This window comes from Camelina sativa, chromosome 20 (assembly GCF_000633955.1).
Source record: "Camelina sativa cultivar DH55 chromosome 20, Cs, whole genome shotgun sequence".
NCBI lineage: Eukaryota > Viridiplantae > Streptophyta > Magnoliopsida > Brassicales > Brassicaceae > Camelina > Camelina sativa.
The window spans coordinates 2,844,938-2,869,105 of record NC_025704.1 but is presented as its reverse complement, the minus strand read 5'-3'; the positions used below and the strand labels follow the sequence as shown (position 1 = coordinate 2,869,105).

Here is a 24,168-nt window from a genome sequence, read left to right as displayed (position 1 = left end):
ATGCTGTTAGTCAACTGAGCAAGTTAGAAGACAGCATGTGGGACCGCTGGATAGCGAAAAAACCTCGTGAAAAGATTGTCATCAGTAAGGACCTTTATGTGCTTATTCAATGTTCATTTTCCCTTTACAAAATCTTATTTTCAAGAAATTTCGTATTAGTCATAAGAATGGTACATCTATACTTTGGCTAACCTTACAGGAAAATCTTTAGTTGAGAAATCCAAGAGTTTTAACCAGAAGGAATCTTTTGAGGGGAGTAGAAAAGATATCAATGCAGCTCTAGATCGTATCTGCGAGTTTACTGGTGAGATGTCGTATGTTTACATCCTTGAAAATTTCATTATCGAAGGGTTAAACTAATCATGATTCTTTGACACTGCAGGAACCAAAATTATCTTCTGCGATTTAAGGGAGCCATTTATTGAAAATTTATACAAGCCAAGTGTTTCTCAATCAAGATTGGAAGGACTAATCGAACTCCTTGATACGGTAAGAAATCTTCCCTTAGACACGACATGTTATAGCTGAGCCAGACATTTACAGTTTACATGAGGTCTGAACCACCAAACACTAGGTGCTGGTAACATGATTCAGGATATCTAAAAACTAGGTGCCTAGAAGTCAATGAAGTTTTAAATTCCTTGACTATATTTAGATTTCTATGGCGATTTGGCACCAATGAATATTAGCAAAGGCTTTTTTCTCGACAATGCTAAATTTTCAATTACGTTGACCAGGAACTTGGACAGCTTTGTAGTGTCATAATGGAGCCATTGAGGGATCGTGTAGTCACCAGCCTGCTTCAAGCATCACTGGTCTGTAGTTTAACCTCAGTCGGTTTATTTACATTATAGACAAGCTCTCAAGTGTTTGCCTTTTGATTGAAAATACTTAAAATCTACCAGGATGGATTGCTTCGCGTGCTATTAGATGGAGGCTCGTCACGTGTATTCCATCCAAGCGAGTCAAAGCTGTTAGAAGAAGATGTAGAGGTCTTAAAGGTAACTTTTTCTTATTAACGGTCATGTTATCTTTATAACTCGAAATGCATGTGTCGCTAAAGCTCATATGGTTGTGGGTGTTCTTAGGAATTCTTTATTTCTGGCGGGGACGGACTTCCAAGAGGAGTGGTTGAAAACCAAGTAGCCCGAGTCCGTCTTGTTGTAAAGTTGCATGGATATGAGGTTAGTAAACCTGCAGTTTTATTCGCTTCGGATACACTAAGTTTGGTTTCAGGTTTTTTTGGTATAAAGCCATTGTTGCTGTTAGGTTTATATGCCAATGGGTAATTTATACTCACATATAACTATGAACAGACACGGGAGCTTATCGATGACTTGAGGTCTAGAAGCAGTCTAGAGATGCAGCAAGGAGGAAAAGGCAAACTTGGAGCGGACACCCAAACATTGGTGCGAGTGCTGTGCCACAGAAACGATTCAGAGGCGTCTCAATTTCTGAAGAAACAGTACAAAATCCCAAAATCCCACACGTAATCGATGCCGCTGCTAGTATCATATTTACCGTCTTTTGATTTCTTTCTTTCGGTTTTACTTTAGTAACAAAATCATATGTACAAATACTTCTCACCAAGTACAGTTTGTAGAGAAAAATATTACCCGAGCTTCTTTAGGTGTCATTCTTTTGATTTACCTTTGCTTTCTTATACAAATGTTTGTAATTTGGATCAAACAACTAAGACAAGTTATTGCTCTGGTCTGGGATTTATTTCAAAACTAGTACGTTGTGACAGGAGTACAGGACGAGACCGGCTTGTTCCTAAGTTCAGTAAAACTCTTCAATGAAGAGAAGTACAGGACCAGACCGGCTTGTTCCTAAGTTCAGTAAAACTCTTCAGACTTCAATGATGAGAAGTAGCTATTAAAATTAGCATAATTTGTAGTAAAATAAATTCTTTCCCCAAAATTGATTTGGCAGTAATTTGTATATTTTACTAATGTACGCTTGAGATATTTTTGTTTTTAACAAATTTATTTTTATTTTTGTTTTTTTCAAAAAAATTGTCTATATATACGTACATACATGCACTACATCACCACATCACTCACTACCCCTCCTATAGAGAAAAAAAAAACACACAAATCACAAATAATTCACACTCTCTCCCTAAGTTTTTATTCTTTATTTTTTTAACCATCCATCATCATCAATCTTCATCCACCCACACACATGTTAATAGTCATTTATTCTTTTATAAAAAAAAATTTCCCCAAATTTGATTTGCCAGTTGTACCTATAAGACTATTTTTGTAGTAATTTTTATATTTTACTAAAGGTGAATTGCACCTAAACCTATTTTTTTTAGAACTTTTACATATACACCCACTTTGGATACTCTCTATATTTTTGTAAGTTTTTTTGCTTGTGTTGCAACATATTTAGTACAGTTTTGATCTTACCATACTGTCTCTATCTCTCCCGCTCGTGCATACACGCACATAATTAATTAACCATTCAACGTCATCAATCTTCACCCACCCACAACTTGAAAACTCAAATCAAACAATGGCGTAAAATTTCTCCATTAAAATTGTTTCACTCTTTGCAATTTTCTCAATTTACACGTCGTTCTCCGCCTTCACAATCCTCTTCCGAACCATTCTCTATGAGCTCATTTCCACCAAAATCTGTGACTTTATCATCTCTAGATTCATAGACTACTTGTCTTCTTATTTCAACTCCAATTTCACTTTCTTCATCGAGGAACACAGCGATTACATTACGAATCAGAGCAGCCCAAGTTTACTTGTCGACCCTCTCCACTGAGAGTCTTCTCGTTGGTTTGAGCAACCTAAAGAACCCAAAAGCTAAACCCAAATTCGGAATCCCAAGTAAAGCCAAAATCACCGATGAGTTCGAAAGGATTGCTCTTATATGGAAATCTTCTCTCTGGAAACCCTCACTAGATCAAACAAAAATGGTAACTTTTTTTTCTTTCAACTTAAAACCCTAAAAATTTGGGGATTTTAGAATCATAAGCCCTAAAATGCTAATTTACGTTTTCTGCAACTTATTTATTTATTATTGTACTTTAGTAACAAAATCATATGTACAAATACTTCTCACCAAGTACAGTTTGTAGAGAAAAATATTACCCGAGCTTCTTTAGGTGTCATTCTTTTGATTTACCTTTGCTTTCTTATACAAATGTTTGTAATTTGGATCAAACAATTAAGACAAATTATTGCTCTGGTCTGGGATTTATTTCAAAACTAGTACGTTGTGACAGGACCAGACCGGCTTGTTCCTAAGTTCAGTAAAAGTGTAAAACTCTTCAATGAAGAGAATTAGATCTTAAAATTAACATAAAACAATTTCACTGATCATAATGCTAGTTTAGATATAAATCAGGATCATTTTCTAGGTAACCAAATAAAATATATCTTTCTTAAGCATTCAAACAAGATATCTTAGAAATAAAATAAAAAATAATAATAATGATTTAGTGACCGTTGAAAGACGATATATGTTTGATTTTTGAAGGTTTCCGATAACTTTACCTTTGACTATGTTTATTTTTATTTTTAATGGCTTGATTATTTTATTACTGTTTCTGAGAAACTTCTAGCCCGAACCGAGTTATACAATTGCTTATCCTAGTATCGCATATAGAGCTGTAAATACAAGGATTCTAAATCTCTATAAACTATTCAAATCCGAGCTCTAGTCTGAACTGAATGACGAAGACCATTCTCCCAATCAATAAAGTATACAAAACCCGTATTAAAAAATAAATGGTTCTCTTGACCGGCGCCAACACACGCAAAGATCTATGTTTTCTATATAATGTATATGGAGGACACTGTTGAAGAGTCGTTGTAATTAATCAAACTAATCAGATACCTTAATCAAATAGGGAATAAAAGATCGAGAGAGACTCAAGAAATCAACAAGGGAACGTAATAATGGATCCGTATGGACCGTATCAGCAAATGAACAACGGGTACGCGTACGGAGTGCCCGTGGCGGCTGCGCAGAACACGAACGTGGTGGTGGTGAGTGACGTTTTCTGCTGTCCTTACCCGCTCGAGCTTACCGTCAAGAAGAATTGTAAAGGACTGAGCGGTGCGAAGCTGGAGGTCGTTGACATCAAGTCTAACGTCGTTCTTCGTGTTGATGGTCCTCACGACAGCTTCAACAAGAAACGCGTTCTCCGTGACCCCGCCGGTTACCCTCTTCTCACCATGCGCGAGAAGGTGATTGATTTACCTACTTGCTTATTATCCAATATGATTTCCATGTAATAATATGCATAATAACCGAAATTAACCAAACTTAAGTATAATGTAACCGAAACAAACCTCGATAAACCAATGTTGATTCAATTTTTTTTTTTTTTCATTACAGTACTAATTAGAATTAGTTAAATTTCTTTATATTTTTCTCATCTGAATCCGAACCAAATGTTTTTTTTAGATGCATAATGCATGCATATGTCTCAAAATCCCACGAAACCAAACCGAGTAAAAAAGACCGAAACCGACATAGTGTGACCGGTTATCCTTACTTAACCGATTGTTTTACATTTTTGTAACCAAAAAACTAATATACACAGTTGACGTCGTTGAATCACCGATGGACGGTTCACCGAGGAGAAGGATCTGATCCAACGGAGCTGATGTTCACAGTGCAGCGTTCTCATCCTTTTCAATGGAGGGCACGCCTCGATGTCTCCTTTCAATCTAATAACCAAGTCCGCAACTTCAGCGTTGTTGGCACTTACTTCGACGACTCCGCTAAGGTCTACCAAGCAGACACTCTCGTTGCTGAGGTTATATTTCATCCTCAACTTTTTAGTATTCATCCGCATCACATATAGGACTTTGTTTTATAATTGGATACTGTTATCAGGTAAAGGAGAAGTCGACATTTGGAGGATATTTCAAAGGGAAACAAGACTTTGTGGTTAGAATAAGTGCAGGCGTTGACTATGCTTTCGTCGTTTCTCTTCTCATCATCTTGACCGAGACCAACTCCTTCTTTTAGCTTATCCTCTTATATTTGATTGTCATATACTATTCGGTGATGCTTAGATACCGCATGATTGTGTTAATATTTCGTACAAACCAAATGATTTAGAAGTGTGTTGCATTGTTTAATTACCACGCCAACTTGAGAAACACTTCAATAGTGATTCTGATTCTCATTTGAGTTAAACCACTTAGTCTCCTAATGCTGTGCCAAATGTTCAGGAACTATGGTAAATTGGTGATATCAAGATACGTTAAACTCAGATATTACAACACAATACAATATATAATCATATTCTTAGTATACAAGCTACATGTGTCTAAAGTCGTCAAATCTTATGCTAAGAATCTTAAATTATGTGGTACCTTCTTTGAAGGAGAATCGTGGTATAGTTGGTTCACTCTCTTGGTCTGGCAAGCCATAGAGAGCTAAGAGCACGTAATCGCAATGAATAATTGTGTACTGCTAGGAGAGCACGAGCCGATTGTCTGGTTGTTAATAATCTTACCATCTGTTGATATGTTTGTAGCCTCAAGTTATCAGCCTGCCACCAAAACATAATGATGAAGCTAATCAAATTACTGCAACATACTTTTTCTTCATCAGATGTAAACAACATAAATTGTAACGTACCTGGCGGATAAATCCTTCAAGGGTACCTAACTTCCCCATCGCCATGGCCATCTGACCCATGTAGCTAGCAACATTCCCTGATGTACTTGAACCAAGAGTCCCACTCGATAAAGTATCAGCGAGTGATTGCTGTAAGTTGTCCATCCCTTGAGACAAAGCATCTTCTGCTTGTTGAGAAGACTGTTGCAAGTTATTTATGTCTAGTGATTGTTGTTCTGTCAACGGCTCCAACTGATTCGCTATAAGCTGGTAAAGACAAATCATCATCAGGAGGAGACTCGGATAAACTGAAACAGATTGGTCTGTTTTTGTTTTAAATTATTACCTTGAGAAGTTCTGATGAACGGAAACCACCAAGCCACAAGAAACATCTCTCAGCAGGTGTTTTCCACATCCCTGATAATAAATGGAAGACGTCGTTCTTAGCTGCGTTGCTCTTTATCCTGTAAAGCTCCTCATAGTGAGCTATCACTCCGTCTACAATTATCCGAAGCTCAGCATCACTCGCGTGAGAATCTAAAGCAGCACTCAGCTCTTTCATCTGTCTGTTTTTATCTTCCTGCCATCGTCTGTATTCTACATCAAATGCCATTGCCCCTGTAAAAGACAAGCATGAATAACTTATCTCACATGAGAACCCAACCAACACAACTATAAAACTTTTGCACCAAAACTAACTCTTTGGACAGAGATTCAGCAAACTCACCATCTCCAGCAGTAGAATGGGCTTGGTCTCCAGAGCTTGAGATAAAGACACCCTAAGATCAAGAGAAACTATTAATGTATGTAGAATAGCATAAATCCACAAAAAAAAAGCAGAACACAATTAAAACCTGTTGCCTTGCTCTTTGCAGCTCCTGCTCAAGTTGTGTTAGCTTCAATCGACTGTTCTCTAGCTGCTGAACATATGCCTAAAAGTGCGGTGACCAAGGGGCATCTTAGAGTTTGCAAATAGCTACGCTTGTAGAATACATAAAAGAACTGAAACAATGAGCATAAATCTAAGTATACCTTCTTCCTCAATCTGCTTTTTCTTGCAGCCTCACGGTTTTGAGCGAGCCTACGAAGCGTCTGTTGATTACAACAATTAACAAGTATAACATAACTGAAAGGCTCAATTACAGGAAAAAAACAAACTCTTCCAATAATAGAGATGTCTGTATTATCACCTTTTGATCCATTTTACTCTTTGAACGGTCGCTAGAATCAGAAGCACCAATACCCAAATGGCCCTCATCAAACTGCATAAATACTGTTTAAGTTCAAAACTTGTGGCCATTTAATGAGCATAGGGAAGCAAATATCTAGTCAAGTTTTACAAGCTAACCATTAGGTTATTATGATCAGTGTCGCCATCTGTTGAGACTGATGTTCTTGGACTAGTATCTCCCATTCTTCCAAATCTCTGTTACTGAATCAAAGTAAACAACAAAACAAGCCTATAAGATTACAAGTGAGAACCAACGGAATAACATAGCAATAAAGCTCTTCATGAGTTTAAAACAGTAACTATTGTGAACAATAGACTGAAGATGAAGTAAAAGATTCAGAATTTAGCGCACTAAACCCATGAAACAGAACGTAAAGACACAAAATTTGAGCTTGTTAACATCTAATCGCAAGCAATTTCACTTCTACAGTGTTGGAACCAATGAACACGTAAACCAAAAAAAAAAAAAAAAATCCCTCCAAAGGTCAAAATCTTCCAAGACAAAAGCAATCATGAAAGCAGAGAAACAGAGAGAATAAAGAAAACTGAAGAATTCAACACCTAAGACTAAGACTATATTGAAGGAGTATCTAAACCTGGTGAATGGATTCTTCAGCTTAACAAAGAAGGGGCTTGAAGCAAAAGATCCAAGAAATTTCCAACCTTTAAAGACGTCTGTCGTCTTTGTATAAAAACCCAACACAGATATCAATCAAAGTTTGCTACTTTTGTATCTTCTTTGAGGTATTGATTTTCCCGGTCTATGGAAAAAAAAAAGAACAGGAAGGGAAGACAGAACTGAAGTGATGATGGTGGACCTCAAGATGCTGAAAAGTCCTCTGTCTGAAAATGCAATACTCTTTTCTTTTCTTTTTTTTTTTTTGTCTAAAAAAAAAAATATTCTTGGTTTTGACAATGACATGTACATACTCGTTTTTAAAAGTTAGCCAGTACGTGTACATTGGTTGCTTCTTTAGTTCAGTTGGCAATGGAACATTTTATGTGAGAGTCATAGTTCGAGAGTACGAGTCCGTGAATTTAATGTTATTTTTTTGCATTTTATTCCTTTTATACTGCGATGAATTTTTTTAATTCTATTTTTTTTCCCGTAGATAAAATTATATTCTTTCAGTTCTGTTTTATTTTTCTATTTCCAGTTTACCTTTAACAAATTTAATTCATATTTGCATTGTATAGTAAACATATGACTGACTTAATATTGTTTAATGTTAATAATATACTAGCTTTACTAACATTTTTCCGTTATCTCTTTTGTAGATCATTTATTATATTTTAGAGTTTAAATTTGCGTGATATGGTTAGATATGTTAGTTTAAATGTAATATATGTATTTATAATTTATTGTGAATTTTAAGTTTGTAAATGTGCATTTTCTTATTATTAAATTAAATACATATCTAATACAAGTAATTAATTATAATTATAAACTAATATAAGCAACACTTAAATAATTTTGGCTCATTTTTTAATTCAAAAATTTAAATTTATGAAAAATGCAAGATAATAATATTATCAAATATATATTTATTTAACACTTCATAATATAAATTCAATATTATCAATTATATGTGTCTTTGTTTCCCCATCCAAAAAACTTTTCTACATCTGCCACTGGATGATTTCATCCAAAATTGTAAAGACGCAAACAGTTTAGCACAAAACAAGAGAAGTGATAAAAACATTGAAAACTAGAGATGTTAGACGAGCAAGAAACAACAACTCGACGATAGCCATCGTACTTCAGATATTAGTGGCTTGTTCAGATACCAGTTTACCTAGTGACTTGGTAAATCTTCGTCTTGTGCTCACCCTTTGGTCAGATACCAAACCAAAGGGTGTGCTCACCCTTTGGTCTCGTTTTTTGACTATTTTTTCTTTACATTTTAAGATCCTAAATTCTTAGATAATTGCAAAATATGGTCCCTTTTTTTAACTTATCAAATATCTAAGCCTATAACTTTATAAAAACTTCAACATAGCACATGCCCAATAATATATTGAGCCGGGCGGCCGGGCCTCCATGCACCGATGCACGTATTCATTAACAACGACGATAGAAAGATTTACACTGTGGAGGTGACCCCAACAGACACTATAGTAACCCTGAAGATCCAGATATGTTCTCTTCTTCAAATTTTGTGATTCATGGGATATCTCACACTCTAGAGATCCCACATGCATAATCCTTTTTAGCCTACAACATTTAATTCTTTTGATTTTATATTTTTATGCGTTAATAAGATAACATTCATTTTTTTTTTCTCACTTTCAAACCAACGCTATTAAATCACTGAATTTTACAATTAACATTAAAATTAATTACCCATTAATTCATGTTTATTGATTGTCTCGTGGATGATAACACAAACGTTTGGGATTCCATAATTATTAATTTTGGAAACACATAAATTAAACGTATAATAAAAATAAAATAAAAAATATGGTAAAACGTCTTGAGAAGAAGATGACGACCTGTAGGTGTAACCGATTCCATCCTAATTTTGATATTAAACTAATCACCGACCGATTCATAGAAAGAGAGAGACTTCTTAATCCTCTTTTAAACCCGATCGAGTCACAAACACAAACACACTCACAAACCATAACTGTTACATTCCCTTAAAAAATAATCTCTTTTGACTCTGCTCTGCTCTTTTCTTGATTGAGATTCAAAAAAATCACTAAACAGCTTGGATCTCGCCCAATCTTCTTCGTCTCAGGTTTGTTGTACACATTCATAAAAGTTTCCGATTTCATTGATCTCATTGCATTAGAATCAAGACGTGCTCATTGTTGTTAGACTCGGTTTTTGTGTGTGTTTAATTAAGTAATAGTAAAGAGACAAAGACGTGCTCATATGTTGTTGATGCACCCATGTGTCGTGGTTAGCGGCAATATAAAACTTGTCTGCAACTTGGTTTAATTATTTTAAAAATACTAATTAGTGTGATCTCAAAAATCTCATGAATGAATGAATGAAATGTTTGTTTTTTTTCTATGAGGAAACATCGGTTGCTGTCACCAGTTAAGACAAGTCTAATGATGTCCATAAGGTGTTCGACAATTTTTTAGTCGGTGATCCATGTTCTCTTGTCTTTGCTTGCTTTTTAAGCTTTCTTGCATACATATCTCAGCCTTCAAGTTATCTATCTCTAATCTATCATTCTTTTTTTTTTTGTTATTGAACTTTAAGGCAATAAAGTTTCTTGCTTTCTTCTGCAGATCATGTGATTTGAATTGGGGTTGTTCTTTTGAGAATCTTTGAGAAGTTCAACGTCATTGTTGAGAAGTCCAACGTCATTGTTGTTAGTCTCTTGCAAAGAACTTTTTCAGGTGATTTTTTTTTTCGGATTAGAAGGCAATGAAAAGATTCGAGAGGCCAAGGAATTCGACTTCGCAGCCAAGAACCGCTGCCAATTCAGCAAAGAAAGATCAGAAGCCGCGTAGTAGTAGTAGTAAAGGGAATGGCTTGAAACCGTTGAATGCGGCTCAGCTAGTTTCCAGAGTTTTGGATGCGACAACAGCTTCTGAGCCTTGTTCCATCGTTGTAAATAATGATTCAACTACTGGATCAGAGTCTTCTGAAGTCTATGACAATGTGAAGGTGCATTACATGGATGATGCTCAAGGGAAATCAAGAAATGATGGGAACCTGGTGGTGGATTGTGGAGAAGAAGGAAACTGTGATGAATCAGACACTGAAACAAACAGTGAGTCTGTGTCTTCGTCTCAAGGTGATCTGTTTTTACTTGAAGAGAAGAAATCAGATAGGAAATCAACGGTTTCCAAGAGCAAAAGCTCCCAGGATAGACCATTAACATCATCAAAGGGACGGAACAATGTTGATTCGGTTAGATCAAGATCCCAGACCTTCCATGGCGCTGCTAGAAAGACCGTAAGATCCAGTAAAAGCCAGGCAAAAGCTTTTTCTGATTTATCGTCTTATAAAACCTCTGAAAACAAGATTTTTTCCTCTGCTTCATCTGCTTCAGCAGTTGAGTCCATACCTTTCGATGATGCAAAAGAAGATGACGAGTTTGAAGATGCTTTGAACATCGTTGTTAACACTGAAAGTGACAATGAAACACTTGTGTACAAGGAAAACAAAAGGACTGAAGTGGAGAAAGTCTTTACTCAAAAGATTGAGAACCTGGAAACTCGAATCTTGGTACTTGAAGAAGAGCTGAGAGAAGTGGCTGCTCTTGAGATGTCAATATACTCTGTTTTTCCACAACATGAGAGCTCATCACACAAACTGCACAGACCTGCAGGAGACCTTTTTAGACTCTACGCACTTGCTAGAAAAAATAAGAGTGAGAACAAGTTAATCTCTGTGACCAAAAACATTGTGTCTGGTCTGTCATTGGTGCTGAAATCATGTGGAAGCGATGTACCAAGGTAATTAAAAAGAGATGTTCATTCTTTCTTGTATATATGTTTCTATAGGATCCTGTAAACCTTATTATGTTGCTTGTCTTTTCTTTGGCTCAGGTTAACTTACTGGTTGTCCAACACTGTCATGTTGCGAGAGATCATTTCACAGAAATTTGGTGGCACAAATCGAAATGGATCAAATTCTCTTGAAGAAGATTGGACTGATGTAAGAACTCTGATAACAGCATTAAGAAGAGTTGAATCATGTTTATTCACCCAAGTAGTTGAATCTATATGGTCACAGGTAAAAACCAAAAAAAGCCATAGATCATTCTTTCTTAACAGTAAGCTGCAGATGTTAAATGGCTTTAGATTCCCACTCCTTCCGTTAGGTAATGATGGTTCACATGAGACCTCAAGGAGTAGACTCGACGATGGGTGAAATCATGGGGAATTTTTCAGAACCAGCAACATGTGACAAGTTACAAGAGAGCTTTTCTGTGAACCTTTGGAAAAGAGCTTTTGAGGAGGCTTTTCAACGGCTCTGTCCTGTTCAAGCAGCAAAGCGTAAATGTGGCTGCTTGCATGTATTGACCAGAATGGTATAGTTCTTTTTACTTCCCTACTTCTAGTGGAATGGTTTTTTTTCTTCTGGATTAAACTGACATGTTCTGTCTAAGTAGGTTATGGAGCAATGCATTGTAAGGCTTGATGTGGCTATGTTTAATGCTATTCTCCGTGAGTGGGCTCATCAGACATCGTCTGATCCCGCCTCTGATCCCATTACTGACCCAAGAGTTCTGCCAATTCCAGCAGGGGTTTTGAGCTTTGAATCTGGTGTAAAACTGAAAAACACGGTAGGTATTCACTTGAAGTCGTACATATCCCATCTTCCCAAATCCCAAGCAATTTACTACTCTAGCTTGAAATCTCAAGTGAAATGAGTCACGAGTCATGTATGCTAATATAAATGTTTATGCAGGTTGGCTACTGGTCGAGATTGCTTACAGACACATTTGAGATCGATGTTGATCATTCTCTGGAAAAGGAGCAACAAGTGCAAAAAGGGGATGAGACATTTAAACTTTTCCACTTGCTCAATGAACTGAGCGATCTCCTTATGCTACCAAAAGAAATGCTTGTAGAAAGTTCCACCAGAGATGAGGTATGTATGCTTCATGATTTAGTATTGCTTATTAACACTCTGAAACTGTGATCTTCATAGTCGCTTGGTTTCTTCATCTAACTTCCGGTTTATATATATATTTTTTTTTTGTGTTTCACAGGTCTGCCCATCTATTGGCCTGAGTTTAATAAAAAGGATTTTATGCAATTTTACCCCCGATGAATTCTGCCCATATCCTGTTTCAGGAATTGTTCTTGAGGAACTCAACACTCAGGTTGATCTACTTATTTCAGTCCTTCAATGACTAGATACAAAGAAAACTTATCTTGCTAAAAGACTAAAACTACAATGTTTCTGTGTTTCCAGTGCATACTTGAGAGTAGAAGCTCATCTGGAGATGCAACGAGCGGTTTTCCTCGGCAAGTCCATCCGGTTTCATATTGTCTTCCTTCTTGTAGCCACTTGACAGACATTGTTGCAGAGTTTGATGATAAGTTTACGCTTTCTATGACTCTAAACAAAGAGGGAGAGACATCAAGACCTCTTCCATACTACAGCATCAACAAAGCCGCTGAAGAAAAGGATAAGCTCAGTTTTTCTCAGACTAACGAAAGATACAGACTCCTTGGAAAAGCCTAAACCTGGCTTGTTTGACCAAAAAGCGCCTGCGGAAATTCCAAGCTCAACGAGAAGCACACTCAAAACCCAATTCTTATTGTCCTTGAACATCAAATGACCAATGTACATTAATACATACTCTAATTTTACACAAACAAAAATCATACCATCTTGCACTTGGACGATTTCAATAAAAACTTGATTTTAAAGTTAAAACCACAGACAAGAAATGGTCTCTCTTGCTTTCTTTATTTATGCGGAAACTGGAAACTTCTCAGCAGAAGCTGAGGCAGAAGAACTAATACCCTCGAGCAGTTTGATAACTTGAACCAATGAAGGTCGTTTCTCTGCAGCAATGGCGGTGCAATCTAGAGCAAGGTCTAAGGTCTTTAGCATGTCTGATTGGCAAGAATCAGACAAGATCTTTTGGTCAAGAACTTGCGCAGCTCCATCTGTCAGGTTTATCTTCCTCCTGACCTGCTTCACTATGTCAAGGGACTCTCTAGACGCGCCTTCTACTGCTTTCTCTGCTCTTTGCCCCGTTACAAGTTCTAGTAGTACAACACCAAAACTGTAAACATCCATATCTTCTGTTGCTTTCTTGCTGTAATTGATTTCTGTATCCAATTAAGAATAAAAAAAATCATTAAAGGTTTCAGAACATCATAACAGAAAAATTCAGTAGTTCTAGACATTTTACCTGGTGCAGTATAGCAGGAGTTGGAGTTTGCATGTACCAGAGACTGAAAAGCAGTTTCTCCAACAATATGGTCAAGAGCAAAATCAGAGAGCTTGGGTTCGAAATCTTTGTCCAAGAGAATGTTTGCTGACTTTAGGTTCCTGTGGAGTAAGTGCGGCACATAATCTTTGCTTATGTATGCCAATGCTTGAGCAACACCTAGTGCTATCTTCAACCTAATGCTCCACTGCAGTTGGTCGCCAGGTCTTGATAGCATATCATGTAAGCTACCATGTTGTGTGAACTCATAGATCAAGAAGAGCAATTCTTCTGTGAAACAAAAACCAAGAATTCGAGTAATGTTCTTATGCCGTATCTTTGCTATGGTTCTCACTTGAGCTTTCAGAGCTTTTGAGGATACATTCTTAGAATTCACGAGCTTCTTCACAGCTATTAACTCACCACTCGATAAACTGAGAACATACACTTCACTCCCGGAAGGACAAGTTTCATTCACCACTTTCATCAGCTCATGCTCGGTTAACTTGAGGGAATAATAAAACTCCGAGTGCCAAGTACCCTTAAACTGCACTTTCTTTCGGGAATACCGGTATAACACTGCAAGCAAAGTGGCAATAGCAAGTGCTAAACATATCAAAGCTAACACCAACGCTTTACTACTCTTTTTATGGAAGCTAGACCGATCAGAGGAGCAAGAATTGGGTAAACCGTGTCCACAAAGCTCAGGATTTCCTTGCAGAAAGGAAGCTGGTAACCCGGAGACCAGAGATTGAGGTACTTCACCTGATAATCTATTGAATGACACGTTGAAGAGAGCTAGCTTCAGGTTCTGTAAGTCTTGAGGAATCAAACCAGTAAGACTATTCTCAGATAAATCAAGATAAGTCAAAACATGTAGATCAGCAAGTGATGGAGGGATTTCTCCAGTAAATGCATTGCCTGCCAGAGACAAAGAGACAAGCTTCTTGCAATTCTTGAGTTCTGGTATCTTCCCTAAGAACCTATTGTGAGAGATGTTTACGATACTAAGTACAGGTGAGTCACAAAAATTAGGCGGTAACTCTCCACCAAACCCGTTTTCAGAAGCAGAGAACTTATACAAGCCCTTAAGCAGTCCAAGACCATGAGGGATTTCACCAGAAAAGGAATTGTTGTCTATCTCAACTTGCTCTAATGCAGAAGCCAAAGACACAGAATCAGGCACTTGACCTGTGAACTGATTATTATAGGCTTTAATAATCTTAATCTTGGGTAATTTCCATAACGCAGCTGGAAACTCACCAGAGAATCCATTGTCCTGCACTTGAAACCTCTCCAGAGTAAGGCATTCACCAATGGAGTTAGGCAATGACCCTTCAAAGAAATTTGAATGGAGAGAAAGGTTAATAAGCCTTTTACCACTGCAAATACCACCAGGGAAAGAGCCAGATAACTTATTCTGTGAGACATCAAGGGACACCAAGTTCTTGAGAGAAGTTCCTAATGATCGAGGGATTTCACCACTCAGGTTGTTGAAACAAAGATCCAAAGTTTTCAAACTTGTCAAACCAACAAACGAAGTGGGAATCTCTCCATGGAAACCTGACCTATGCAACAGAAGCTGTTCAAGCTTGTCTAGTTTCCCAATAAAAGAAGGAATCTCACTAACCAGATAGCTGTTTTCGGACAAATCAAGAACCACAAGCTCACTTAGCTTCCCGATTGCAGCAGGGACGACACCAGTGAGCAGATTACTTCCCAAGTTGAGAACTTGCAGATTGAACAGTAACCCTAAGTCTTCTGGAATCTTACCCTCGACATGGTTGCTGCTCAAATCAAGATTTTTCAAAGAACTAAACTCAGAAATCTGATCAGGGATTGTGCCCCAGATGAGATTAGAGCTGAGATTCAGAGTCTCTAACGTAACACAGCGAGACAAATGAAGTGGGATTGGCTGATTGAAGAAATTTTGGGAAAGGTCAAGGTGAGTGAGGTAAGGGAGGTCACAAATAGAGTCAGAGATTTCACCAGAAAGATTGAAACTTTGAAGGTTAATGGAAGAAACGTAAAGAGAAGGAGCTCTGGTACATATGATACCAGTCCAGTTACAATGGTGAGAAGAAGAAGAAGAAGAAGTGTTTAACCAACCTGAAAGAGAGCCTTTTGGATCATCAATGGAGGCCTTGAATCTGAGAAGATTACCAAGCTCCTCGTCTTCTGTGAAAGAGAAGGCCAAAGTGAAGAAGAAGAATGTGAAAGCTAGTGAGATTGAAAACTGGTTCTTGAATCTGGTAGCCATTAAAGAGATTGAAAGAGGATCTGGTGAATGAGTGAAGCAAGTAAGAGTGAGAGTGACAGTGATAGTGAAGCAGAGAATTTTTAGACAAAGTAAATAAGGTCAAATGTTGTAAAAAGTGAGAACGCAATCATGTAATAATGTAATAAATATCAGAGGATCTTTTATTACACATATCAGGACAAACTATAATTTTATTTGGTAATTAAGAAAAATTAAACTACGAGTTTTGTACAACAATGATAGATTTTATTTTGTTGGTATGATTTAGGCTCATTAACCCTATAAATGGAACCCTCCACAGACAGCTAAACAAAGTGTCCTATGTTTTTTCTTTATTTTATGAGTTTCAAAACCCTCTAACTCAGCCAGTGTGTGTGTTCATCCACCACACTTGACTTCACCTACTTCCACCACTTGGAAGAATATTATGATATATTAAGCTAAAACAGGGGCCATGATGAAAGTTTGGTTGGATTGGCTGATTAAAGATAAATCAGAGAATCCGGTTTATGATTTTCAATTCAGCTTTGAACATCATTGTCACAAATCTTTTAAAATTGGGTTTTTCAGGTGTGCCTAACCAAAAAATCAGACAGAATTGGAAATAAGGGTGTTTTATGCAATTTTAAGAGAATGAGGTAGGTAATTGTAAGAAAAAGAGTAGAGAGGGTTTAGGTTGAAAATTTCCGTTTTTTTCAGGGAGAGGAGTGAGTCTTTGGGAACTGGTAGATTTGTAGACAAAACGACGTCTCGGAGATTGGTATTTCGGATCGTGTCTCTCTCTCTCTCTGCTTCTTTGTTTCAATCCGATTCCAATTCAAACCCCCTTTTACTTCTTCACTTCAAAAGATTTGATTTTTTACCAGGTCAGTTCCTTCTTCATCAACCCAAGTTTTTTCTTTTCTTTTTCTAGGGTTCTCTGTGTTGTTTGCTTCACAGTCATTTGAAGCTACTTCTTGTTATCTTTGTCTTCTTGTCTTTGGGAAGTTAAACCTAGTTGACTTTCAGAAGCTTAAAGAGTTCTGCTTTTGTTCATATAGAGTTGGTGATTTTTGTTCTTTAACTTTTGTAATTTTTTGGATTTAAATGCTAATCTTTTAAAGTTCTGTTTCGGGTGGTAATTTCTTGGTTTGAATTCATAGCTTCACCTTTAATTGAAGTTCTCGATTGAGCTAGGATTTTAAATTCTTAGTCTTTTTACTTTGCTTGGTGTGAATACTGAGTAGAAAGGTCGAGTCAACTCAGATTTGAGTACCTGAGTTTTGATTTTGTTCTTAGCTACAGTAGTTGCAAATCAAGCTGCTGAAGTTCTTAGGGTTTGGTTTTATCACTCTACTCAATCAAATTGAATTGCTTTAAAGGTTAGTTTTTTTTTTTTAGGACTATCTATGATGGTGTATATACAGCAGAGGGTCTTCATTCGTTTTATTTGTTGCAGTTGCAGCTAATAGTTTTACTGTTTTTTTTTCAAGTTACATTCCCCATTCAGTTAGCTTTGCTTCTGTACATATAAGTTTTGCGTATTTGGTACCCATTTGGTTGGCATCTGTTAGGCACAACAAACCAATGGTTCTTATAGTCTTGAGTTTGTGTCTTTTGGTAGTTGGGGAATACTTCTGTGTTGAATAACTAAAGGAATCTCCAGCATTCATTTTTTTCTGGTTTGTTAACCGAAACATAAGCGGCCATTTTACTAGAGAAATTGTCTCTTGACTTCATATATAGGCCATAATTGAAAAACTATGTTAGCGAACGAGATTGTACATAATACTGTTTTTTTTCTATGTTCATTCAGCACAGCCAATGGTCCAGATGACCAACAGTTGTTCCTGACTCATTTTCTTTTTGTTCGTCTTGTAAGGTTCCGTATATCTTTCTCTATACCTCCATCAGCTGACTTCGTTCTTTCTGTCTTTTACTTTTTGTTAACTTCTTTCCGAATCTTGGCAGCAGTCTTAGAAGCAAGAGAAATCTCAAGAATTTGCTACGAGAAGAGAAGTCACTAGTGTAAATTGTCTTTGTTATCACGACGTGTTAGTACAGAACAGTGGTGAGAAAGTAATATGGCTGATACCAGTCCAAGAACTGATGTCTCAACAGATGATGACACTGATCATCCAGATCTCGGGGTTAGCTCACAATCTGGCTATTTTTTTTCTCACTTATCTTTTTTTTGAACGAGTGTGATTTTGATGGACCAATAAATTTTTTTCTGGTGTTTTTTCATGCAGTCCGAGGGAGCATTAGCGAATACTGCTGCTTCTGATTCTAGTGACCGCTCGAAGGGAAAGATGGATCAAAAGGTGATATGTTCATCTCTGTAGATAAGATAACTATTTTTATTGAGCCAATGTATAATCTGTTTCTTCTTTCCTTATATTTTGATCCATAGACCCTTCGTAGGCTTGCTCAAAACCGCGAGGCAGCAAGGAAAAGCAGACTGAGGAAAAAGGTAAAACTTTCCACTGGTTCTTGGTCTCTTTTTTTCTTCTTCTCTAAATTGATGCATCCGAGAAGAAGAACCTTAATTACTTTCAATTGTTCCCTCTATAGGCGTATGTTCAGCAGCTGGAGAACAGTCGCTTGAAACTTACCCAGCTTGAACAGGAGCTGCAAAGAGCAAGACAGCAGGTTCAAATTTGTTTTCTTATTTCCATTGATTATTAATTTGTGGTTCTGTATACATAAAGGAAATTTCTCGCTTTTAGGGCGTCTTCATTTCAAGCACAGGAGACCAAGCCCATTCTACTGGTGGAAATGGTTAGTTGATTATTCTCTATTAGTGTGTTTTTTTTGGCTTCTAGTTTGTTGATAAGGTGTAGACTGATCAGTGAGTTACATCATGTCATCCCATAACAATATGGTGGCTTGTCAGAGTAAATGGCTGACTGACGTGTTTCTGATAGCAAAAACTGTTCCATCAAATTAGCACTGTTGTGGATTTAGACTTAAAAGATCGAATCTCATGGATTTGTTCTTGTTTAAGCATTACATCTTTTCTTTCAGGTGCTTTGGCTTTTGATGCTGAACATTCACGGTGGCTGGAAGAAAAGAACAAGCAAATGAACGAGCTGAGGTCTGCACTAAATGCCCATGCAGGTGATGCTGAGCTTCGAACAATAGTTGATGGTGTGATGGCTCACTATGAGGAGCTTTTCAGGATAAAGAGCAATGCAGCTAAAAATGATGTCTTTCACCTTCTGTCTGGTATGTGGAAAACACCAGCTGAGAGATGTTTTTTGTGGCTCGGTGGGTTTCGTTCATCCGAACTTCTCAAGGTCAGGTCTTATTTCATAGTGTCTTTCTCCTGTTACATCTGTTTTTACATAGAACATAAGAAGAATGGTCATAATAAAAAGTGTGCAAACAGCTTTTGGCGAATCAGTTGGAGCCAATGACAGAGAGACAGTTGGTGGGAATAAATAACTTGCAACAGACATCGCAGCAGGCTGAAGATGCTTTGTCTCAAGGGATGGAGAGCTTACAACAGTCTCTAGCTGATACTTTGTCGAGCGGGACTCTTGGTTCAAGCTCATCAGGGAATGTGGCGAGCTACATGGGTCAGATGGCCATGGCAATGGGAAAGTTAGGTACCCTCGAAGGATTTATCCGCCAGGTACAACCGCTTGTGATGTATTGAGATTATATCTTTAGAGTATATGGTAATTACTAATGATGATCCTTGTGGTTGGTGGCAGGCTGATAATTTGAGACTACAAACATTGCAACAGATGATAAGAGTATTAACAACGCGGCAGTCAGCGCGTGCTCTACTTGCAATTCATGATTACTTCTCGCGGCTACGAGCTCTTAGCTCCTTATGGCTTGCTCGACCCAGAGAGTGAAATTGTATTTTGGTAGCTGTACAAAACCCATATGGACACAAACCAGGAGAGACTATTAAATTAACACTTCTCAGATTCTTCTTACCAAATCCATCGACGAATAAGCAGTTTTCTGTGAAACAAAAGTAAAGACTCTTTGTCTCTAGATTTCTAAAATGGTTGTGGTAATTCATGTTGTTTTAGCTGTAGCCGTCAGGTTTTTAGCTTAGCATTTGGAAAGTTTACTCTTTACTGTATTGTTTATATCAGAATTGTTACTGAATTTTGTAATTTTATTTTTTGTGGTAAGGTGTTTCGTTTACTTTTATTTTATTTTATTTTGTATCTTAATCATTATCTAACAATATAAAGGCGTTTTGATATTTTTTTTTTTTTTTTTTTTTGACAACAGAGACCAAGATTAGCTCAGGTGAGCCAATTTGTTGGCGTTTTGATACTTTATCTCAGAGTTTTGTGGTTTTCTCGATGGATCCTTAATGTCAAACTTCACATAGATGATATAGTGTTCCAAAATGTTTACATGATGTAAATTACATCTTCCAACTAGTTAAAGTGTGACTGTTTATGTATTGAGAACATATATATATAAAAACAACTTCAGATTATCAATAAGGTTATACTGTCAAGGACAATTATTTTCTAGAGATTTCACAATAATAAAGTCAGATATGCTAGTAAATCCACTGTATATTCTAATCACGTCATTGTCTCATCATGATACAATCTACAATAATTTACAGTATCTTTTGTGTTAAGCGGTATGAGAATGAAATTCATCAAACATTAATTTTATTTAATATTAATTTAATTGATAAAATAGTATTTATCATTCTAATATAATAATTTTCATTTGTAAGTAAAAACATTTGAAAAGATAACGAGCTTAAGAAACGAATTTTTGATTTCTTGATAAGAATAATAGTATAGTTTTGCTTATGTTCTGCTTATATTTTGCTTATGTTCTGCTTATATTTTACTTATGTTTTGCTTAGGTGTATTATTGCATCTATTTCATCTTTTCATGTTTTTTTGTTTGTCTTCACAATCAAACAATATTTTCTGTGATTAAAAAAAAAATATATATATATATATATATATATATATATATATATATATATATATATATATTCCAAGACTTTCCCATTCCTTTAGAGATGATAACAAAATATTCCAAGACATTCCTTGAAAATTGGTTAGAATCAAAGTCAGCTAAATTCAGCCTGCCGGCAAAAAAAAAAACAAACTAAACTATTGTGCAAATTGCTACAAAGTACTATTTAACGACTCAGTTTTATTATCTAAACCCTTACTAAAGTGTTATAATTTATTTTTGTTTAATATTAGGTGTCTTTATGATAGTGATTTTAGCTAGTGACAAAAATTAAAATAAACTTAACTCAAAGTGCATGCAAACATATTTTCTCATAATTCACACATGTTAATAGTCATTTATTTTTTACAAATAGTCATTTATTTTTGTAATAATTTTTTCCTCAAAATTGACAGATATAACCTGTTGCTATCGCAGTTGATGTTGCAATTGCAGGTACGATTGTTATCGCAGTTGATGTTGCAATTGCAGGTACGATTGCTCGCACTTGCGGAAACGAAAGATTGCTGTGAAAATAGGGAAGAATTGTCAACTTGCCGTTTCAATTTCATTACCTACCAACTTGTGCTTGTACCCACTACGTTCACAAAACGTTACCTTATTACTACAAAACATTGCATTATGTGCGTACATTTTATTTTTGTCATTTCAATGTTAAAATGTTAATGCAACAATTAAAAGAGCTAGGTAAGAAGGACATGGTTGGTTTTCAAATTAACTAAAATATATATGCACGTTTTAATTTGTTGTTTTAAAAAATTTAGTGTGATTAAAAAATATATATATATTCCAAGACTTTCCCATTCTTTTAGAGATGATAACAGAATATTCCAAGACATTCCTTGAAAAATGGTTAGAATCAAAGTAAACTAAATTCAAAGTGCCAGCAAAAAAAAACAAACTAAAATATTGTGCAAATTACTACAAGTACTATTTAACGACTCAATTTTATTATCTAAACCCTTACTAAACTGTTATAATTTATTTTTGTTTAATATTAATTGTAACTTGTAATAATTTATTTTTGATATGCATACAACATCAAAATCACGTATGTTGTATAAACTATAAAATCATCACGTATGATGCATCGTTACAAGTTACAACATTCTTTGATATAGTATAATTATTTAACAAAAAAAATAAGGAAAACAAACACAAAAAAGAGTAAATGTAAAAAAAAAAAGTATCTGTTTGAATTACTTGTGATTTGTGTTTTTCGTTTCTCTGTAGAAAGGGTAGTGAGTGAGATAGTGATGAAGTGCATGCATGTTCTCTTATATAGACAAATATTTTAAAACAACAAATCAAAACGTGCATATTTAGTTAGTTTGAAAGATTTTTGAAAATAGTGAAAGCCCATGTCCTTACCTCTAATCAATATATATGACAACGTACGATCCATGTTAGGAATAAATAATAATATGTAAAAGATATAATGAATCCACTCATTATCAGATTTGAGTTGGAAACTGTGAGTTGTGTGACCCCATAAAGCATACTCCAAAGGATACCTCTAAGCCAATTAGAGGGTTTATTTTTGAGTCTAAGAATTGTTATGACTAGAATTGTTATCAATAAAAGAGTGGGTTTTATAGATGTCGGTTTTCTCGTTACATTAATCATTCATGACTATAGATAACCAAACGTTCCTTATAACCGCATGAAGCGTCCATTGTTTAGGCAACCATTTAGCCAAATCCAAGATCGGTTATCTATCTGCGCAGTGATATATCCACATCGAAAATTCAAAACATTTAGAGACCGGATCCGAATTGATTTGATGACAAGAAAGGTCACGTAATAGTATTATTTTTGTAATTTGATGACCATTGGTATAGTAGTATCGAAGACTCCAAATTTTCTATTTCAATTGCATGTTGAATTTACTAACTATATATAGAGGTTTTGGTTTATTCATTGTGTCTAAAATCTCTTGATTATGCCCGGTCAGTCCGTAAACTGACGTTTTTTTGTTCAATATGTCAGCTAACATGTCTCTTGTTTGGTAAGGAATCAGGTGCATGCGTTTTTTTTTTCTTATAAAATATATCCAAAATAAATCAATTACATTAAACAGCTTTCTTACCTTCAAGTAGCAGCAAGTTATTATTATTATTTAATTTAATTTTCTAATTTGAAAAAACTATATAGACGTCAAATTCCTTTTCTTACCTTGCAGTATAAATAAAATTTTATTTAATTTTAATAGCATTGGTTTGAAAGTGAGAAATTAAAAAAAAAAAATGAATGTTTCCTTATTAACGCATAAAAATATAAAATCAAAAGAATTAAATGTTGTAGGCTACAAAGGATTATGCATGTGGGATCTCTAGAGTGTGAGATATCCCATGAATTACAAAATTTGAAGAAGAGAACATATCTGGATCTATAATCTCAACTCCTGATATCATGAAACCTCCTCGAGACGAATTAACAACTTCTCTTGATCTGGTGATGATGAGATCTTGGTAAGGATCCATTGTCTTCACCGAGGCTTTATCAGGCATTGAAGCTAAATCTTTGTTTGTAAGCCGTTGAACAAGAATGTGATGTCTCACTACTTCATACAGATACGGTGAAGCAGATGACAACGATACCAGATTCGGTGTGGCTAGAATCGTTACTCCTGTCAGGTTCTTGTGATGATGATGATCGTTAACAATCCTGTTGAGAACAGAGTGCAGTCCAATTGCAAATGGCACAAACCCGTTTGAACTTAGCAGCTGAACGATCCGAGTCCAATCTATCTTAACCGGAACGTAGATGTCGTCGTCGACACTGGTTTTGTTTGTATTATTAGGTTGACATAAAGATGACTGGAGAATATGATCACTGTGAGGTTGCAGAGGAGAGAATGGTCCAAGAACGCCGTGAATGACCAATGAATCTCCAAGATACATGTCGGGGTGTGAAATCCGGACATGATTCACTTCGACTCTTCTTGATTCTTGATCCACGGTGGAGATTTGGACACTCTTGTGACGAAGAAGCGTGGGGAGACAGGTTCCTTGAGGCTTCTTGAGAAGGTCATTCATCGGTAGCATAAGAGGGAGTGTGTGATACTGAAGAAGCTGCTTGAAAAACAAAGGATGAAGCGATGACGTGTTGAAAAAGGAAGCATCTTCGATGGCAAAGAGGGTTGTGTTGGGAGAAGAAGAGAGGAAGATCTCGGGGGATATGTGGAGGAGAGTGGCGATTGCTTTGAAATTGGATTGGCGTAGAGTGTTTGAGGCGTTTAAAGCGAGAGAAGACGAAGAGAA

General features: G+C 36.2%; 7 protein-coding genes across 14 annotated transcripts in view; 4 read left to right on the top strand and 3 right to left on the bottom strand.

Moving 5' to 3' along the window:
- The window catches only part of LOC104768901, a 9,432-nt gene extending 7,720 nt beyond the window's left edge, over positions 1-1,712 (top strand). Inside the window, exons 21-27 of the mRNA XM_019242436.1 lie at positions 1-84; positions 200-304; positions 383-489; positions 738-815; positions 906-1,001; positions 1,089-1,184; positions 1,317-1,712. The exon at positions 1-84 is cut by the window's left edge and continues 1 nt beyond it. Of these exons, the coding sequence (XP_019097981.1) occupies positions 1-84; positions 200-304; positions 383-489; positions 738-815; positions 906-1,001; positions 1,089-1,184; positions 1,317-1,493 (743 nt within the window). The 3' untranslated portion in view covers positions 1,494-1,712. The remainder of the gene's footprint in view (positions 85-199; positions 305-382; positions 490-737; positions 816-905; positions 1,002-1,088; positions 1,185-1,316) is intronic.
- On the top strand, positions 3,863-5,148 carry LOC104768898 (protein LURP-one-related 14-like). Its single transcript, XM_010492987.2, has 3 exons — positions 3,863-4,214; positions 4,574-4,789; positions 4,870-5,148. The coding sequence occupies exons 1-3, from the start codon at positions 3,924-3,926 to the stop codon at positions 5,002-5,004; spliced, it is 642 nt and encodes a 213-aa protein (XP_010491289.1). The 5' UTR covers positions 3,863-3,923; the 3' UTR covers positions 5,005-5,148.
- On the bottom strand, positions 5,204-7,671 carry LOC104768900 (transcription factor TGA5). Of its 2 annotated transcripts, none has more exons than XM_010492990.2 (9): positions 7,429-7,671; positions 6,950-7,033; positions 6,792-6,863; positions 6,634-6,693; positions 6,456-6,533; positions 6,329-6,380; positions 5,948-6,219; positions 5,623-5,868; positions 5,204-5,533 (listed from the first exon to the last, which is right to left on the bottom strand). In XM_010492990.2, exons 2-9 carry the CDS (start codon positions 7,013-7,015, stop codon positions 5,387-5,389), a joined length of 993 nt encoding a protein of 330 aa, XP_010491292.1. In that variant the 5' UTR covers positions 7,016-7,033; positions 7,429-7,671; the 3' UTR covers positions 5,204-5,386. The 2 variants fall into 2 exon arrangements, with proteins under 2 accessions (XP_010491292.1, XP_010491293.1); XM_010492991.2 differs by having other exon boundaries at positions 7,496-7,671.
- LOC104768896 lies at positions 9,404-13,190 on the top strand. Of its 2 annotated transcripts, none has more exons than XM_010492982.2 (8): positions 9,404-9,573; positions 10,076-11,251; positions 11,345-11,531; positions 11,620-11,829; positions 11,911-12,084; positions 12,210-12,392; positions 12,514-12,627; positions 12,720-13,190. In XM_010492982.2, the coding sequence occupies exons 2-8, from the start codon at positions 10,215-10,217 to the stop codon at positions 12,990-12,992; spliced, it is 2,178 nt and encodes a 725-aa protein (XP_010491284.1). In that variant the 5' UTR covers positions 9,404-9,573; positions 10,076-10,214; the 3' UTR covers positions 12,993-13,190. The 2 variants fall into 2 exon arrangements, with proteins under 2 accessions (XP_010491284.1, XP_010491285.1); XM_010492983.2 differs by lacking the exon at positions 9,404-9,573 and adding an exon at positions 9,838-9,928.
- On the bottom strand, positions 13,047-16,059 carry LOC104768897 (probably inactive leucine-rich repeat receptor-like protein kinase At5g06940). Its single transcript, XM_010492985.2, has 2 exons — positions 13,672-16,059; positions 13,047-13,588 (listed from the first exon to the last, which is right to left on the bottom strand). Exons 1-2 carry the CDS (start codon positions 15,947-15,949, stop codon positions 13,224-13,226), a joined length of 2,643 nt encoding a protein of 880 aa, XP_010491287.1. The 5' UTR covers positions 15,950-16,059; the 3' UTR covers positions 13,047-13,223.
- On the top strand, positions 16,666-20,106 carry LOC104768895 (transcription factor TGA2). Of its 6 annotated transcripts, none has more exons than XM_010492978.2 (10): positions 16,666-16,815; positions 17,745-17,805; positions 17,903-18,078; positions 18,181-18,252; positions 18,342-18,401; positions 18,503-18,580; positions 18,658-18,709; positions 18,956-19,227; positions 19,320-19,565; positions 19,648-20,106. In XM_010492978.2, the coding sequence occupies exons 3-10, from the start codon at positions 18,013-18,015 to the stop codon at positions 19,792-19,794; spliced, it is 993 nt and encodes a 330-aa protein (XP_010491280.1). In that variant the 5' UTR covers positions 16,666-16,815; positions 17,745-17,805; positions 17,903-18,012; the 3' UTR covers positions 19,795-20,106. The 6 variants fall into 6 exon arrangements, with proteins under 6 accessions (XP_010491280.1, XP_010491278.1, XP_010491277.1 ...); XM_010492976.2 differs by having other exon boundaries at positions 17,900-18,078; XM_010492975.2 differs by having other exon boundaries at positions 17,745-17,810.
- Positions 23,221-24,168, bottom strand: part of LOC104772146 (fasciclin-like arabinogalactan protein 21) — a 2,189-nt gene continuing 1,241 nt past the window's right edge. Inside the window, exon 2 of the mRNA XM_010496791.1 lies at positions 23,221-24,158. Within this exon, the coding sequence (XP_010495093.1) occupies positions 23,221-24,158 (938 nt within the window). The remainder of the gene's footprint in view (positions 24,159-24,168) is intronic.